The sequence below is a fragment of the Equus caballus genome, chromosome 3, assembly GCF_041296265.1.
Source record: "Equus caballus isolate H_3958 breed thoroughbred chromosome 3, TB-T2T, whole genome shotgun sequence".
Lineage (NCBI taxonomy): Eukaryota > Metazoa > Chordata > Mammalia > Perissodactyla > Equidae > Equus > Equus caballus.
In genome coordinates, this window is record NC_091686.1 from 73,113,514 (window position 1) to 73,130,817 (window position 17,304).

At 32.9% G+C, this 17,304-nt stretch overlaps 1 protein-coding gene across 1 annotated transcript in view; it reads left to right on the plus strand.

The window, feature by feature from the left end:
• Positions 1-17,304, plus strand: part of UBA6 (ubiquitin like modifier activating enzyme 6) — an 81,938-nt gene that overhangs the window by 33,888 nt on the left and 30,746 nt on the right. The window contains exons 11-19 of the mRNA XM_023638029.2: positions 683-745; positions 1,520-1,596; positions 2,177-2,243; positions 7,112-7,255; positions 8,617-8,684; positions 9,672-9,750; positions 11,096-11,176; positions 15,109-15,186; positions 16,963-17,144. Of these exons, the coding sequence (XP_023493797.1) occupies positions 683-745; positions 1,520-1,596; positions 2,177-2,243; positions 7,112-7,255; positions 8,617-8,684; positions 9,672-9,750; positions 11,096-11,176; positions 15,109-15,186; positions 16,963-17,144 (839 nt within the window). The remainder of the gene's footprint in view (positions 1-682; positions 746-1,519; positions 1,597-2,176; positions 2,244-7,111; positions 7,256-8,616; positions 8,685-9,671; positions 9,751-11,095; positions 11,177-15,108; positions 15,187-16,962; positions 17,145-17,304) is intronic.

Sequence of the window (17,304 nt, forward strand, 5' to 3'; positions counted from 1 at the left end):
CTTTTCCAGAACAATTATTAACTATAGTCTTCTAAAAGGCTCTGTCCAAACCAAAGTTAGAACAGAACAAGATTAAAATACTGCAGCTAGTCAAATCTGCCCCTGCGTTACTTTCTCTTGTCACTATCCCAACTTTAATTAGATAATTTACACCTCAAGTAAATTTCAGATTGGGTGGGTGTTTTGGGTTTTTGTTTCGGGGATGGAGAATGGTGGGGGGGGGGGGTTGCTTGTTGATTGGATTTTTGTTTGTTCATTTTTACACCTTTGTGTGTTCTTTGCTCCACATAGAAAATTTTAACTTTGAGTATTTATTCAAGTCTTGTCAGGTATAACGAGGCTAGATAACTTGATATCAGAAAAATATGTTAGCTTTTCTATTAAAACATAGATTTTTTTCGAGTATACAGATGTTTTCACCAGTTCTCAAATTTGCTATGTGGAGCAGTTTATTGCATTTAACATTAAAGAAGTAAAGTGTGGTAAGAAGACGAGGAATAACAGGGAATAGTAGCTATTTTATATTTTGGTTAAAACATACTGGCCCAACCTTATTTATTTCAGACCTTTGAGAGAGATCCATTGCTTTTAGTGCTCTGACCTATAACAGTATATTTTGTCAAGTAATCGCTCACTTGCTCTGTAGTAATAGTTTGGGGGTTTTGTTTGTTTTTTCTGTTAGGAACCATTGGAGAGGCAGATAAAGCATCCGAAGTGCCTTATTGCAGATTTTAGCAAACCTGAGGTAAATAAACACTTTGTAGGTTTGAGAGAGGCAACATAATCGGGGATGGGGATTGGTAAGTGAAAAGTTAAAATGGAGTAACATGTATATACTTTTCTGTCAGATTTTTTTAATAAAGGTTGTATTCACATATACAAAGTTGACTCTTACGGATTAAAAACAGGAATTTATATCATGAAAAATGTTAGAATAATAGGAAAAGGTTTTACTTTTATAATGATTTGCTAGCTTTGATGGTTAAAAGGCTATTTCAATTATTTATACAGAGGCAGTCTTACTAAAAGATTTTCTGAACTATGTAGAGTTCTACATAATTCATATTTCTTTCAAAAAAATCTTGGAAATGCATTTTTTTAAATCACTGCATATAATTTTGTAGCAGTGAATGTATTTGTGATGAGGAAAGAATTGTATTAACAGTTTCCAAATTTGTAAATGTTGATAAGGAAAAAGGACTGGGTGAGCTTCTACAAATATTTTGTTGCTGCTGTTCAGTTGGTGTTGCTCTTAAGTTTCACGCGGATGACTTAGTAAAAACTAATACCACCCGGGACTGAAACTTGGATCTGTTGCTTAAATATAGCTTTATGTTCTTAAAGTCAAGTCGACTTCTCTAACCCTCACCTTCCTCATCTGTTAAAGAGAGATAATCGTATTAACCTAATAGGTTTATTGTAAAGGTTAAATTAAATAGTGTTTTAAAAGCATTAGCACTCTGCCTGGCACATATGAAGCACTCAGTAAATATTGACCAATTTTTAATGTTCTAAATAGGCATCTTTACAGATTCACACAGCTATGCTTGCCTTGGACCAGTTTCAGGAGACCTATAGTCGCAAGCCAAATATTGGGTAATGTTCTTTGTTTGAAATAACTTTTTTCTTATTGTAAAAGCTGTGTTTCAGAAATTATAGAGTAAAAAAATTTTTAAATAACTAAGCCCCTGGTAATTGCAACACTACTAGATACACCAAACTGTATAAACATTTATTATGACCTCTGGTCTTTTTTCTGGTGGGAGTGGAGAGATCAGTTTATAAAAATGGATTATACTAAATAAGAATTTTCCCGTTTTGAAGTCTTCAAAAGCTCCAACTTTTTAAGACAAAGAAGTCTGAGAATTATTGAATTATGAATCCACTGTGTAATTTTTTACCTTCTAGCCTATTAAGTCAAAAGTACTGTTGCGAAAGGTTTTTGCCTTGTGTATTTAAAACTAGATCTTATTTATATACTGTCTTTAGGTGAGCATGATTTTGAAGTAATGCATTTAATAAGTCTGTTACCTTCAAGCCAGTGAAGTACTTTGTGCCACCTCTTGAAAAACTTATAAATTTTTAAACTATTTCTTAAATGTTCAGTTTTGAATATGACCTACTATTTATAGCAATTGAGAAAATTGAAATTAGGGTCCTTTGTTTTGAATCCTAGATGCCAAAAAGATTCAGAAGCGCTATTGAAACTAGCAACATCAGTAAGTGAAACCTTGGATGAGAAGGTGAATATTCAAAGTTATGACCACCCAAAAATTTGTAACATCAATGTTCTATATATTGATATTCTCTTGTCTTTCAAATCTTTGCTTTGCTACTTATTGACTCTGTGACAGTAGGCAAGTTAGTTGACTTCACCCTGCTTTAGTTTATATAAAGTTGTCAGCTTTTTTATATATTATCTCTTTTATACATTGTATATTCACATCTCTTAATTGCCTTCTGTGTGTCGTATTTGGACATAGTTGGACATTGTTATGGTACCGGTGCCTGCCAGCCAACAGTTTCGTTTTAGCAAATATCAACATAGGAGTGTTTGTGCAATTATTTGAAAATTTTATTCTTTTTGGTCTTATTTTATAAAAATGAAGGAGAAATGAAAGTCTTAATGTTAGTAGTAAGAATAATATCTCATATTTTATATAGTTAAAACAAATAATAAATATGCTGAAAACAGTGGATCTCTAGCCCCAAGTGAAAGACCTTTTATTGCATATTTAGTAGTTAGAGAAAGGTATGAAAAGCTAGAAATAGATTGTTGAAGTCTGTAATTAGAAGGAAGGACATGATTAGAGTTTATCGAGATAAAACTGAAAGTAAATTTCACCCCTTTTAGGTGTACACTTAGTTACACAAAATTCTGTACACAGTTAATTCACCTGTGCACAATGAATTCAAAGTGTACCATCATACCACCACAATCAAGATACAAAAATTTCCACAATGCCAAAAAGGTCTCTCATGCTTCTTAATCATCTCCCTTTCCCCCAGCCAAACCATGGCAACCACTATAGTTTTGCCTTTTTCAGAATGTCATATAAATGGAATCATGCAGTATGTAGCCTTTTGAGTCTGGCTTCTTTTACTAAATATAATGAATTTGAGTTTCATCCATGTCATTGCATGTTCATTCCATTTATATTGCTGAACAGTATTCCATTGCATAGATGTGGCACAGTTTCTTTGTCTCTGCACCACTTGATGGGCATTTAGATTGTTTCCACTTTGGGCAGTTATGAATAAAGCTGCTACAAACATGTACATACAGATTTTAGCATGGACGTATGTTTTCATTTCTCTTGAGTAGACATTCGTAGTGTATTACAGAGTCATAAATACAGATATGTGTCACTTAACATCAGGGATATGTTCTGAGAAATGGTCGTTAGGTGATTTCATCATTGTGCAAACATCATAGAGCATACTTACACAAACCTAGATGGTATAGCCTACTATACCTCTAGGCTATAAGGTATTAATCTTATGGGACCACCAACATGTATGCAGTTTGTTTTTGACCACAATGTCATTACGCAACTCATGGCTGCACGTTTAGTTTTATTAGAATCTGCCAAATTGTTTTGTAGAGTAGCTGTACTCTTTTTCAACTGAAATGTTTGAGAGTTTCAGTTGCTCTGCATTCTCTTCAGCATTTTGTATTATCTGTTTGATTGTAGCCATCTTAAAGTGTGTCTATTGGTATCTCATTATAGTTCTAATTTACATTTTATTAATGGCTACGAATTTGAGTATCTTTTCATGTGCTTATTTGCCATTCATATCTCTTCTTTGATAAACTGTCTTTTCAAATTTTTGCCTATTTTTTTAATTAAATTGTTTGTCTTAGTGATTGAGAGAGTTCTTTATATATTCTGGAGATCAGGCCTTTATCAGATACGTGTTTTGCAAATTTCTCTTCCAGTCTATGGGTTGTCTTTTCATTTACATTCATTAGAGTATCGTTTGAAGAGCAGAAGTTTTTTAATTTTGATAAAGTTCAATTGATAATTCTTTTGTGGTTTATGCATTTTTTTAACTCCAAGTCACAAAGCTTTCTCCTGTGTTTTCTTCTAGAAGTTTTGTATTTTTGTGAGTTCATTTTTGTGTACCATGCAAAGTATAGATCAAGTGTCCATGACTGTGCATTTTGAATTTGTTATGTACAGTTTTGTACTTTGGTGATTCATTTTTTTACCTTGCCAGGTATAGATCAAGGTTAATTTTTTTGTATATGAATATCTAGTAGTTCTAATTCTAATTTGTTGAAAAGATAGTTCTTTCCTTATTCAGTTTTCTTGGCATCTTTGTCAGTAATTTATTGACAACATATGTGTAGGGCTATTTCTGAACTCACCGTTAACTTCCATTAGTTGTTTCTGTCATTTTGCTGGTACCAGCCTATCTTGATTACTGTAGCTTTATAGTAAGTCTCAAAATCAGGTTTGGTCTCTATATATTCTTCGGAGAGAGCTTAGAATTATGATATTCCCTGAGTTCTTAAATTTTTTTGAAGCCTTTATACTTGAAAAGCAGCTTAGCTGGATGTAAAATTTTAGGCTCTTACTTTCTTCAGTGATATCTTGCTTTGTATCTTCTTCTTGAAAAATACTATGCTGGCTTAATTTTCTTACTCTTATAAGTAATCTGATCATTTTACTGAGTCCCTGTATATTTTTTCTTCTGTATATTTTCATCCCTAAAGTCTAATAGTTTTACCTAGTTATGTCTTAGGGTTGATTATTCAGTTAGTTTTCCCGGGTTCTCCATGAGCCCATTTTGGTGTGTAGATTCAGATTTTCTCTTATTTATTTCTCCTTTTTGGGGGATGTGGAATGGATTATTTTGCTTCTTAGTTATTAAATTTCTGATTCAAGGTGGAGTTTTTTGTGTTTGTTTTCCCATATCTCCAAATGTTTGTTAAGGACACATAATTCACTCAGTCAAATTTTTTCTGCCTTCTGATTAGTTTTGGGGAGAAATTTTCAGTAGCTAAAATGTTTGGATTCTAATTTTCTGTATCCTTCGTATATTAACTTGGTGTGGTAAACTGATTTTTCTGATTATTTTTTGGAAAGAGTAAGGTTTTGAGTGCTGTTTTAGATTTCTCCTTCTAGAAGCTCTCTTCTCTCAGGATACTGAAAAGGAGTTTCTTTAATAGATGATTTTTTTTTTGGTGGATAGGTGTGTCTTGTGGATCACTTGGATTACTGTCAAATCCTTAATTTCCCTCACTTGCTTCCTTCTTTAGCCCTGTCTATCAAAGGATGTCCCCCCTTGCTATTTACATCATTCTATCCCAGCGAAGTTCTTTTGGCCATAGTCAGTGCTGAGATCTGCAAGATTTTGTACCTGCATTTAATATTTTTTGCACTTAGTGTGGGACTTGGTTTTCTCAGGATGATTTTAACTGTGCTTTGTCATCATTAGGCCTTTCATTCTCTTTTCTTTGGTCACATACTTCCTGCTCTCTGCAGGTTGGAAGCAAGATGAACACCAGAAATAGTTCTGTTGGAGTTTGGTATTTATTTCTCTATTTACAGTAATTTAAAGTTTGTAATAGTCTGTTTCCTAGTAATGATAAAGAATCCTACCACTGGTTTATTTCTCTTCTTATGGATATGTATCCTTTTTTGGAGATTACTAGGGAAATTCAGATTTAGGCCATCGTCATTTTCCTAGGTCAACCAAAAATACCCTAGATTTGTATTTTTGTTTGTTTATTAAAAAAAAATAGAATCTTAGGAGATAGTGTAACCTAATGGTAAGAACAGAGCTGTGGAGTTGGACTTTTCACCATCAGATCCTGGCCTCAACACTTACTAGCTATAAAACCTTGATTAAGTTACTTAATCTTTCAAAGTTTCGTTTTCTAATTTACATGATAGGAGTTATATTACATGAGGACTTGATACACAATTCACCTAGGTGCTCCATCGCATTACCTGCTTCTGTTAGCATCTAGTCATTGTTTTTAATGTTATCACTACCACCAATATCTCTGCATTCAAAAATGGCACAGTTTAGGGGCCAGGCCACTGGTGTAGTAGTTAAGTTTGCGCACTCTACTTCAGCAGCCCAGAGTTTGCTGGTTCAAGCCATGCTGTGGCAGCATCCCACATACAAAGCAGAGGAAGAGTGGCATGGATGTTAGCTCAGGGACAATCTTCCTCCTCACCAAAAAAAAAAGGCAGAGCCTAAAATCATAATCTATCTGAGTTGAGGTTAGTGCTAAATAGTTGAAAAATAATGAGATACAGAAAATTGAAATGGAGTAAGTAGAACAGTAAATAGAGAGTAACCTCTTTTTATATTATGGATATCTTTGAAAATGTAGTAAAATCTTTCCCTTTTTCACCCTAAATGCACAACTGCTGTTATTTTACATAGCATTTCAGGAGATTAATTGAGCCCTACTTGAATCTTAAGTGTAAGATTAAGGCTACTGATGTTGAAAGAATAAGAAGAGAAAGAGAAGCTAGAGCTCGTGAAGAGGTCTTTGTTACAAATAAGAAATTGCGCTAAAACAATAGCACCAAAATCCAATTCTCCAAAATTTCCTTAAAAATACTAATAAATCTTATTTTGAGAAACATCATTTCAGTTTTTAAGTATAACAATGAGAGCTTTATGATGATTGGGTCTTAGATTAGTAGATCATTTTTTATGGATCGTTTTATTTTTATTTTCATTTACCTGGGTTCAAGATTTTTCCATAGTTTTCATTAAAACAATTTTTTTAATCCTAGTTTTTTATAAATATTGGCTGACATCACAGAACTGTTCTTTAACAAAAACTGTAAATGGTAGATAGTCCAGTTAATTCTAAATGGTGCCCTAGTGTAACATACAGAGTCAAAAAGCAGAAATGGGCAAGTACTGGTAAAGAGAAATACTGCTTGAAGTAACTATCATGCAATTGAGTCTTTTATTATGAGATGGGGACTTTTTTACGACTTAGAAACTACTTAGTAGGGAAATTGAGTAGCTTTTTTTACAAGTTAAGCTGTAATAATTCTCACATTACATCATTGAAATTTTGTGTGTCCTGTGTGAATATTGTTAACATTACTGTCTTTCATGGCTTGTGTTTCAGCCTGAAGTAAACGTTGACGTTGTGCGTTGGCTTTCTTGGACTGCTCAAGGCTTTTTAGCGCCACTTGCTGCAGTAGTGGGAGGTATTGCCAGCCAGGAAGTATTGAAAGCTGTGACAGGAAAGTTTTCTCCTTTGTGCCAGTGGGTTAGTTCTGTATTTTAATAATTTTTTATGTTTGAGTTTGAATTATCCATCCATACAATGAATGTCTGTTATGAATCATAATATATGATTAATATTTCATAAAAGCAACCTTAAAATATTTTTTGATGCCTGAGAGAGATGCAATATGCCACCAAAACTTACTTCTGTAATTGCAACTGAAACAAGATCACTTGTTGAGGCTATTCAGATATAACCCAGAGTTTCATTCTAGGATGTAGTTTTTTTTTCATTTGTGAAAGTGAGGGAATTAATTTTCTATCTTCATACTTAGTTTCTGAGTCTATTAGCTTAACATTCATGGGCTCTCAGGACTCTTGAACTGCTCCATAAAATCATTTGTCATCATGAATCTTCAGATTCCCTTCCTAGATATGAAATTCTAAAGGTAAAAAGCATAGAGATGGTGTATGTTTGAGAACTCTATAAACATCGCAAGATAGAATAAAAACTTTCATTTCTGTTACCAGAAGGAATAATTGGCAGAGGGTATCAAAGGACACTCTTCAGGTTCTTTCTCTTTTGAAACACTTTAAACATTTTAAAATAACGTTTTTTTTTTACATTTTAAAAAGTACCCACATAATGCTGTTTTGCTGCTGAATTATTTAGTTTATTTTAACACAGAGTACAAGTTCAGTTGTAAGTGTCTGGCTTAGATACAACTTAATAACATGGGAAATATAAATTAATTATGTTATTAATGTAGAGTCTATGTTGTTATAATTAATAAATAACCATTTGGACATGTTGAAGTTTAGCCACCTAAGTTACTTAAATGAAAATGAGAGTGAGACTCAGTTCTTTTTTTCATTAACTTTAAACTAATTCTGTTTGGTATTTTTCAAAATGCTAAAGTTGTGGCTTCCTAGATCATCTCCTTGGCAGTATGTGTAATTGTAAATGACATAGTATACATGCAAGCAGGAAAATAAATACAGACTAGGTACTTCCTTATCAATAAGTAATCAAATTACTTATTCACACGTAGCTGAAATTGAATAGAGCCTCCAGAGTTTTTAACATAGTTATAAAAAATATATTTGGAGGTGGAATTTCCTTTTGATTATTAAAATTAGAATATATCATCTTTAAGATGGCTAAGTGACATAACTCAAATTGTCTCTCTTAACAATTCCTTTGGTTTTAAACATTTTTTAATGAAAGAATATAGTATATATTGTATTAAAAAGTTATATTTTTTAATCTATGATTTTACTCTGAATTGACATTCTTATCATTGCTTTTCCTTAATGATTATTAAATAACTACAGATGAACTACTTTTTCTAGCAATTTAAATTTTATACATACTAAGTTGTATTTTTACCTTCTATTTTTAAGTTATACATTGAAGCAGAAGATATTGTTGAACCCCTAGACAAACCTGAACGAAAAGAGTTTCTCCCACGGTAATACTGAAATTTCTGTTGCTTTTTTCTTTGTTGTATGTTTATAAGACACAACTAGATTAAAAGAGTTTTTGTCTAAACATGCATTTGTTTTAGATAATCTTTTCTAACTCATTTACTTCTAGAATCATTTCTTCTCTACTTAGAGGTTATCTTAATAATGCCATCTCTCTACCATTTTACAAATAACAAATGTAAAATTTTAAATGTGTATCATGAGGATGGTTAGCATTCAAAATATCATTCTGATGTTAGATGAAAACAATTGCTATAAAATATATGAGTCATTCTTCACCTTTTTGGGTCACAAATCTCTTTGAGAATCTGATAAAAGCTTATGCGTTCATTCTTCCCAAAATACACATAAGCCAAAGTTCTGCCTTCAATTTAAGTGAGTTAACAGCTCCAAAGCCCATCCGTAGACTTCTCTAAGAACCTTTATTGAAAATCCCTGCCTTAGAAAATTGTTTTTTCTAGATAAACTGAAGTCACCTTTACTTAAGTCATTTGGACTTAGGATAATAAGTCAAATGGAAAAAGGAAAAACTGATTTCTTTATGGAGTCTCTTCTCTTTCAAATAAGATAGTTTAGAGACCAGCCTGTGGCACAGCGGTTAAGTTCACATGTTCCGATTCAGTGGCCCAGGGGTTCGAGGTTCAGATCCCAGGTGCAGACATGACACCACTTGGCACGCGATGCTGTGGTAGGCATCCCACATATAAGGTAGAGGAAGATGGGCACAGATGTTAGCTCAGGGCCGGTCTTCCTCAGCAAAAAGAGGAGGATTGGCAGCATGTTAGCTCAGGGCTAATGTTCCTCAAAAAAAACAAAAATCAAACAAGATAGTTTATCTGTTAGGTTGGGGGAAACACTTAAAGAGTATTCTATTTAAGTACAACATTAGATTGGTATTAACAATACTGAATCTAATCTTAATAACATTTTTTATGCCTTTCTGTTGTCTTGGTGTGTGTTATTTTCTTCAGAGGAGATAGATATGATGCCTTAAGAGCCTGCATTGGAGACACTTTGTGTCAGAAGCTACAAAATCTGAATATCTTTTTAGTAAGTATGAATAATGATGAGAATAAATACTGCATTCAACCTGCTGTTATCTGTCATCAAGTCAATTTATTAAAACAAACTTAAGTCTAAATAAGTACAGTTCCTAACCTAGTAGACATTCAGTAAATGTTTAAAACAGGAGTTTGTAAACTATGGCCTGCAGGCTAGATCCATCCTGTTGCCTGTTTTTGTAAATAAAGTTTCATTGAAACACTGCCAAGCCCATTTATTTATGTATTCTCTGTGGCTTCTTTCATGCTGTAATAGTGGTGTCGATTAGTTGTGACAGAGACTGTATGGCCCACAAAACTGAAAATATTTACTGTCTAGCCTTTTACAGAAAAAATTTGCCAACCCCTAGTCTGAAGAAGTAATACATTTAAAATTAAAATATGAGTGGAATAGTTTTGAGAACATTAAATGATTTTCTAGAAATATACTAAAAATTTGCTATTTTTTTCTTACCAAATGAAGAAATATGTAGGTGGATTTGGCTTTCTTAAATATCTTAGTGCATTGGTAGGGAAGCTCTTCCCAATAACATAAGACTCCTTATGTTCCTGCCGTTTATTTCTTTTTCATTGTTGTAATCAGTCATGAAAATACTGCTGATTTTTAGTAATCATTTTTAAAATAATGTTTTGAAAATCATCAGCAATTGCTAACCTTTTATGTGCATGGGAAACCTGTTATCAGTTTTTACTTAAATTGATACTTAAAACTGATAATAGGAAAGTCTTAGAATAGCTATATCCATCAAATGAGTTTTGCAAATTGTCGATAAACAAGGAATCTTTTTCATTAAAATGTTACACTGATGTTTTGTGCAGTTTGTTTCTATCTTATATAAAAAATGAGCTCAATGTTTGGCTTTTGTTTGGAATTTTAAAATGTCTTCTGTTTAGGGGCTGGCCCAGTGGCATAGTGGTTAAGTTTCCATGCTCCGCTTTGGCTGCCCGGGTTCAGATCCCAGGTGCAGACCTACACACCGCTCGTCAAACCATGCTGTGGCAGCAAGCCACATACAAAAGAGAGGAAGACTGGCAACAGATGTTAGCTCAGGGCCAATCTTCCTCACACACACACAAAAAATGTGTTCTGTTTAAAGGAATTGTCAATATTATGCTTTTCCTTATTTGGTTTATACATTTTTTTTTCTTTAACTAAGACACTTATAATGGCATCATAAATCAGTTAAACGTTTTAAAGTAAAATGAGTTACAGTGTTCAAATTATTTTAAAATGTATTTATTATAACAGCATTTGAAGAGAGTTAAGATAAAATTGCTCTTTAGTAGAAGTTCTAATTTTATTTCATCTGATATATCATTTTTCTCCTTCATAGGTAGGATGTGGAGCCATAGGCTGTGAAATGTTAAAAAATTTTGCTTTACTTGGTGTTGGCACAAGCAAAGAGAAGGGAATGGTAAGATATAAATCATTGAGAGTTAAAAGTTTATATTTCTGTTGCTGCCCATTTTTTAACTGTATTTACCTGCGTAGTTCTGAAACACAGATTTTTGAGAATAGAATATTAAGCTAAAAATTGGAAAACTCTGATTCTACTCTGACCACTTTTCAAGTTATGTGATCTTGTGACAACTTACTTTAATTCTGTGCTCCCCATTTTCTTCTCTAACACTGTGAGACTGGTATCTCTACTAGCTGTCTCATAACGTAATTTTGCAGATCAAACATGAAAGGGCTTTGTAAACTATAAACCATGTTAATGTTGTTATTAATTCAATTAGATAATACTAATTATTTAAATAAATCTTAAAGATGGGAGAAGCTAACATTAAAAAGTTGCAGAGTGCTATATAGTTACAACTGGTGATTATCAAAAGAAGTGGGAATACTATAAACTTTGATATACAGTTCATGTTCTTTAGACTATAAATGTGAGTTAATTGGGAAGCCATGTCATGTGTTTAAATAAAAATATATTTCACTGGTGCTGTTTTGCCTTTGAGATATAAACAAGCTTCCCAGAGTAGTGATTTATCATGGTAACTAACAGTGAGTAATTAAATGACTAAAGTTTATGCAACAGTTCACATTTTATAGTTTATTAAACTTGGCTTATTATTCCATTTAAAAAGGGTATTCGTTACTATCAGTTACAGGCAGATGCTCTACATTTATATTATTCCTGATCGGCATTTCCTGAATTGTGTTCCACAAAGCACTGTTATGTTGGTTTTTAAAATATAGTTCTGAAAAAAAATCCTTGGTAACCTAAGTTTGAGAATCACCTGAATACAGTCATGCCTTACTTAACAATGGGGACACGTTCTAAGAAATGCATCGTTAGGAGATTTTGTTGTTGTGTGAACATCGTAGTGTGTGCCTTACACAGACCTGAATGATATAGCCTACTACAACCTAGGCTATATGGTACTAATCTTATGGCACCACCATCATAGATGCAGTCTGTTGTTGACCGAGACGTCATGAAGCACATGACTGTACTTTAACTCCTTAGAAATTCATGGTAGATATCAACATATAAAGGTCAGGAATAGAACTATAGTGAACAAACCTACTGACTTCAGGTAACAAAACAAGGTAAGAAAAGGTAAACAGATATCTCTGCTAATACAAAGACATAGATATTCTGTATACGTTGTTTTCTTAAGTTTTTACATATGTAGCCAAACGAACTGGAAAGAATGAAAGAGAAATCCCCAGGTTCTGGGAACCGAGAGAGAAATTAATTCCTGAGCTAAAAGCTGTGGTGAATCACAAGTGTTTCTATCTTGAATATATGTCCAAAAATTTAAATAGAAGGGAAGTCACTCATGAGAAATTGAAACTCAGAGCATGTACCACACTGATGTATGGGGTCCTAAATTACATCATACAAAGAATTCACACAGAGAAATGAATATAACAGATTTAGGATAATTGAAACCTCCAGAGCTCTAACTAAAACAAATGCAAAACTGCCTCATCGCTGATACTTACATCCCCAGAGTATGCAGGACTGTGCAGAAAAATCAACATCCATTCAAGACAATTCACAATTAAAAATGACAGTCCACTAGAAAAAAGTACCACCTGGAAGAAGAATCAGCCAATAGAATAACAATAGAATAATTAGCCCACTGAAAACTATAAATAATAGGAGTACTACAGATAACAGAGCAAACAAGCTTTAAAATAATGTTAAAAATGAGCAAAGGGGGGCCAACCTGGTGGTGCAGCGGTTAAGTTCGCATGTTCTGCTTCTCAGTGGCCCAGGGTTCGCCAATTTGGATCACAGCTGTGGACATGGCACTGCTTGGCAAAAGCCATGCTGAGGTAGGCATCCCATATATATAAAAAAAAAAGTAGAGGAAGATGGGCATGGATGTTAGCTCAGGGCTGGTCTTCCTCAGCAAAAAGAGGAGGATTGGCAGCAGTTAGCTCAAGGCCACTCTTCCTCAAAAAAAAAAAAAAATGACCAAAGGTATAGAAAGAGGAGTAGAAATATGAAGTGGAAAAGGCACTGAAATTTTTACAAAAAGTGAAGTAAGGATTTCTGTATAGTCAGTAAACTTAAAATTCAGATATAGCTAATGTGAGAATTGGTGAAAAGAAGATAAATATAGCTACCTAGAATGTTGTGTGGAAAAATATCTTTTTTTAATGAAAGGATGCATTTGCATGGTTCGACGTAAGTGTAATAGAATTTCTAAAGAGAATAAAGATAAGAAGCAGCAATACACTCCAAGGATAATGACAAAAGTTTCCAGAGTTGAAGGGATAAATGTGTTCAGATTGAAAAGGTAAACTAGTCCCAAGTAAATCAAAGGCAAAGATAAAAAGAGAGATTACTTAGTAGACTTCTCATCAGCAAGAAATGCACACCTGAAGATAGGGAAGCATAACTTCATAGTGCAAAAGCAAGTTACTGTCAACCTAGATTTCTGTACTCATTTAAATTATCTTTAAAGAGAAGTAAAGATGTCTTACAAGTAAAATGATGAAAGATTACCCACTTCTTGATTCTAACTGAAAGAACTATTAGATAATGTGTGCAATACGAGAAAGAGTCTAAGTGGAGGATTTTTTCAACATTTAAATAAGCATTGACTTTTGATACCTTTAATTAAAATATTGTCTGGGGAGTGTGATGGTTAAAAATAAGTAAAATGTTCACTGATATCATGGAAAGTAGAAGGGAGATTCAAATATCCTCTAATTGTTGAGGAGGAAGATAGAGATTTAAATTAATTTTAGATCTTAGGTCACATTTACATGTTAAAGTTTTGAATATAACCACATAAAAATAGATGTCTAACTTCCAAACTAGTTCACTTTTGGAGAGGAGAGGGGATTGGAATCAAGAAAACTTGATCAATCCAGTAGAAGACCAAAAAAAAGGAGATGATGAAACGTTGGTTTGGGAGGTATGGAAAAAAAGTCTTATATTAGTAATCACAGTGATTATATATTGATTAAGCTTTTTGTTAAAAGACATTTTCTGTTTGGCTTTTTTTTTTTTTTTTCGATTTAAAAGAGACACCCTCTAACACATAATTACGTAGAAATGTTGAAAACAAAATAAATCAGGGAAATACCAGCTAAAAGAAGGTGAATGTGTCTTTGACCACCAATCAAAATCTAACAACTGGAGCACACTGGGAAGTACTACTCTTAGTCAGATCTTGTTTGTAAATACTAGCTTAAGTGACAAATGCATTATGAATACTTTTCATATTATCTTGGATCTGTTTCTTTTCATCTTGCATCCTTGAAAATGAGGATCTGTAAACTTTTCCTCAAAGGACCAGGTTGCAGCTATTTTAGGCTTACAGACCATAATTCTCTTGTCACAACTACTCAGCTCTGCCATTTTAGCATGAAAACAGCCATAGACAATACTTAAACAGCGTGACAATGTTCCAATAAAACCTTATTTACAAAAACAGGCAGCCTGCCTGCACTATAGTTCTAGGCTTCTGCCTTAGCAAAAGTTCCTTTCAAATTGAAACATGCAAGCCTTTTTTCCAAATTAGTTGAGAATGGGAATAAATATAGATTTAAAAAAGAAGAGCTAGCCCATCTATGTGTACCTCATTACATGTTTATGAAATGTGATAGTGACATTTTAGCCTCTGTTTTGTTAGAATTAGAAAAAGTTTCGAACAGGAATTGCAATTGGTTTCATGTTCTTACGCTAAACATTATAATTAAGTATAAGTATAAAAAGAGCAGTATTGGTAACCATTTTGGAATATTTATATTCTTACAACCTTTACCAGCCAAAATAATGTAGAATAACTTGTGGGAGTTTAGTCATTTTGAGAAAAGCAAAATAGATTTAAACTTACACGTTATGCAATTTCAGCCATTTTCTTTTCTTGATATTAGATTACAGTTACAGATCCTGACTTGATAGAAAAGTCCAACTTGAATAGACAGTTCTTATTTCGTCCTCATCACATACAGGTATGTTGCTATTCTGTTTCAAATTTAAATCATCTATTGTGTTATACAAAAAAGAGAGTTTTCTTTTTTATAAATAGAAAATGGTGCTTAAACAAGCATACTATGGTCTTTATTTTATTAGAATCTCTCAATTATTAAAGAATGGGAATGAAAATAGGGAAAAATATAAATTATTTTTTAATGTAAAAATTGGTATTTGCATTGATTTTGCATATTAAAATCTGAGTTGTGAATTATGGTCAGTATTTTTTCATTTTGTAATCACCAAAATGTGTCTGCATATTTAATTTTAGAAACTAAGGATAGACATAGAAACAGGTTTCCAAATTTGAAATTTTAATAGATCACAAATTTGGCACTTTTTGGGGGTTTTTTGGCCTTTAGTACAAAACGGGTAACATTTGGCACTTAGAATTTTATGCTCTTTGATCTTTTTTGACTATTTAACATTCCTTTTTACTGTAAAACAGTGCTTGTTTCAATCTTTTTTATGGAGATCAAGATATTTGTTAGGAAAAGAAGCAATTTAGTTAGTCAAACAAAATTGCTTTTACTTCAGAAGTGTTTTTTCACTTTGTTTTTCAACAACTCATTGATAATCTAAATAAACTAAGCTTAAGAATGTCATGAAGAGAAAAGTAACTAGATTAGGTGGCATAGGTAACCTAATTGCCTGACCTATCCAGTATAAAGAACTAAGTAACAGGGTCTCTCATGAATTAAAATATGTGTCACAAAATTCATTCACTTAACTTTGTGCATTTTATTTATAGAATAACTATTAAGGCCTGTTAATTCTTATTTTATTAAGTTCTAATAAAGTTTCTGCTTTGTATGTACGCTAACAACAGTGAGAAGTAAAAATGTCAGCCTAACAATTTGAGAAGAGACAGAAAAACTAGATGCTTGAATTCAAACAGAATTTGCCTATAGATATTTAGTGTCAGAACCAGTATTCCCAAATGCACTTTGATAACACTAATGGCTTAATAATGATCATTAAATCTTTAAGGAAAGAAAGAATGCATTATATTTAGGGTACCCTTTTTTATAAAGCTGAAACATATATAATAATTTTTTAAATATTCTCATCCAGTAATCGTAATATTTTTTAAAAGATTTTGGTACCAAATTGTTAGATTCTCATACCTGTGAGAACTCATTTTCTGCGGAGTTTGGATTTCCAATATTTTCACTGAATGTGTTCTCTTTTTTTTGTAGGCGCTTATACATTTCAACCCTCATTTCTAGCAAAAAGATGTACTTTTATTTTTTATTTTATTTTTTTTTTCTGCTTTTTTTCTCCCCAAATCCCCCCAGTATATAGTTGTATATTTTAGTTGTGGGTCCTTCTAGTTGTGGCATGTGGGATGCTGCTTCATCATGGCCTGACGAGCAATGCCATGTCCGTGCCCAGGATCCGAACCAGCGAAACCGTGGGCCGCCAAAGTGGAGCACGTGAACTTAACCACTTGGCCACGAGGCTGGCCACCAAAAATGTACTTTTAATTGGACTTTGAACTAATATTTTAAGAGCTTTAAAGCACTTATCTATAAAATAGAGGCTGTTTTACTGATAATGTATAAATTATTCAGACTAATATGCATTACTAAATGTAATGTGACTACAATGAATATAATTTCCACAAACTAAAAATGAAAATTAGTCTCATTGTTCTCACCTCATACATACATTACAGAGGATAAGAATGTGTAAGTTCAATCACAGCCTATCTTTAACGCTTATTTCTTCTCTTTTATTTGTTATTTGTTTAGAAACCTAAAAGCTATACTGCTGCTGATGCAACCCTGAAAATAAATCCTCAATTAAAAATAGATGCACACTTGAACAAAGTATGTCCAGCCACTGAGGCTATTTACAGTGATGAGTTCTATACTAGACAAGATATCATTATTACAGCATTAGATAATGTGGAAGCCAGGAGATATGTTGACAGGTATGTTCTTAAATTTCAGGTTCATGAAGAAATGTCTTGTTTTCACTTATCTCAAACCTGTTGAAAAGTTATCAAATTTTCTGACTATTCTTTATGTTCCTATTGTAGTACTTCTCAAACCCAAACCCTTTAATGATTTTCATTATACCCCATAATAAAA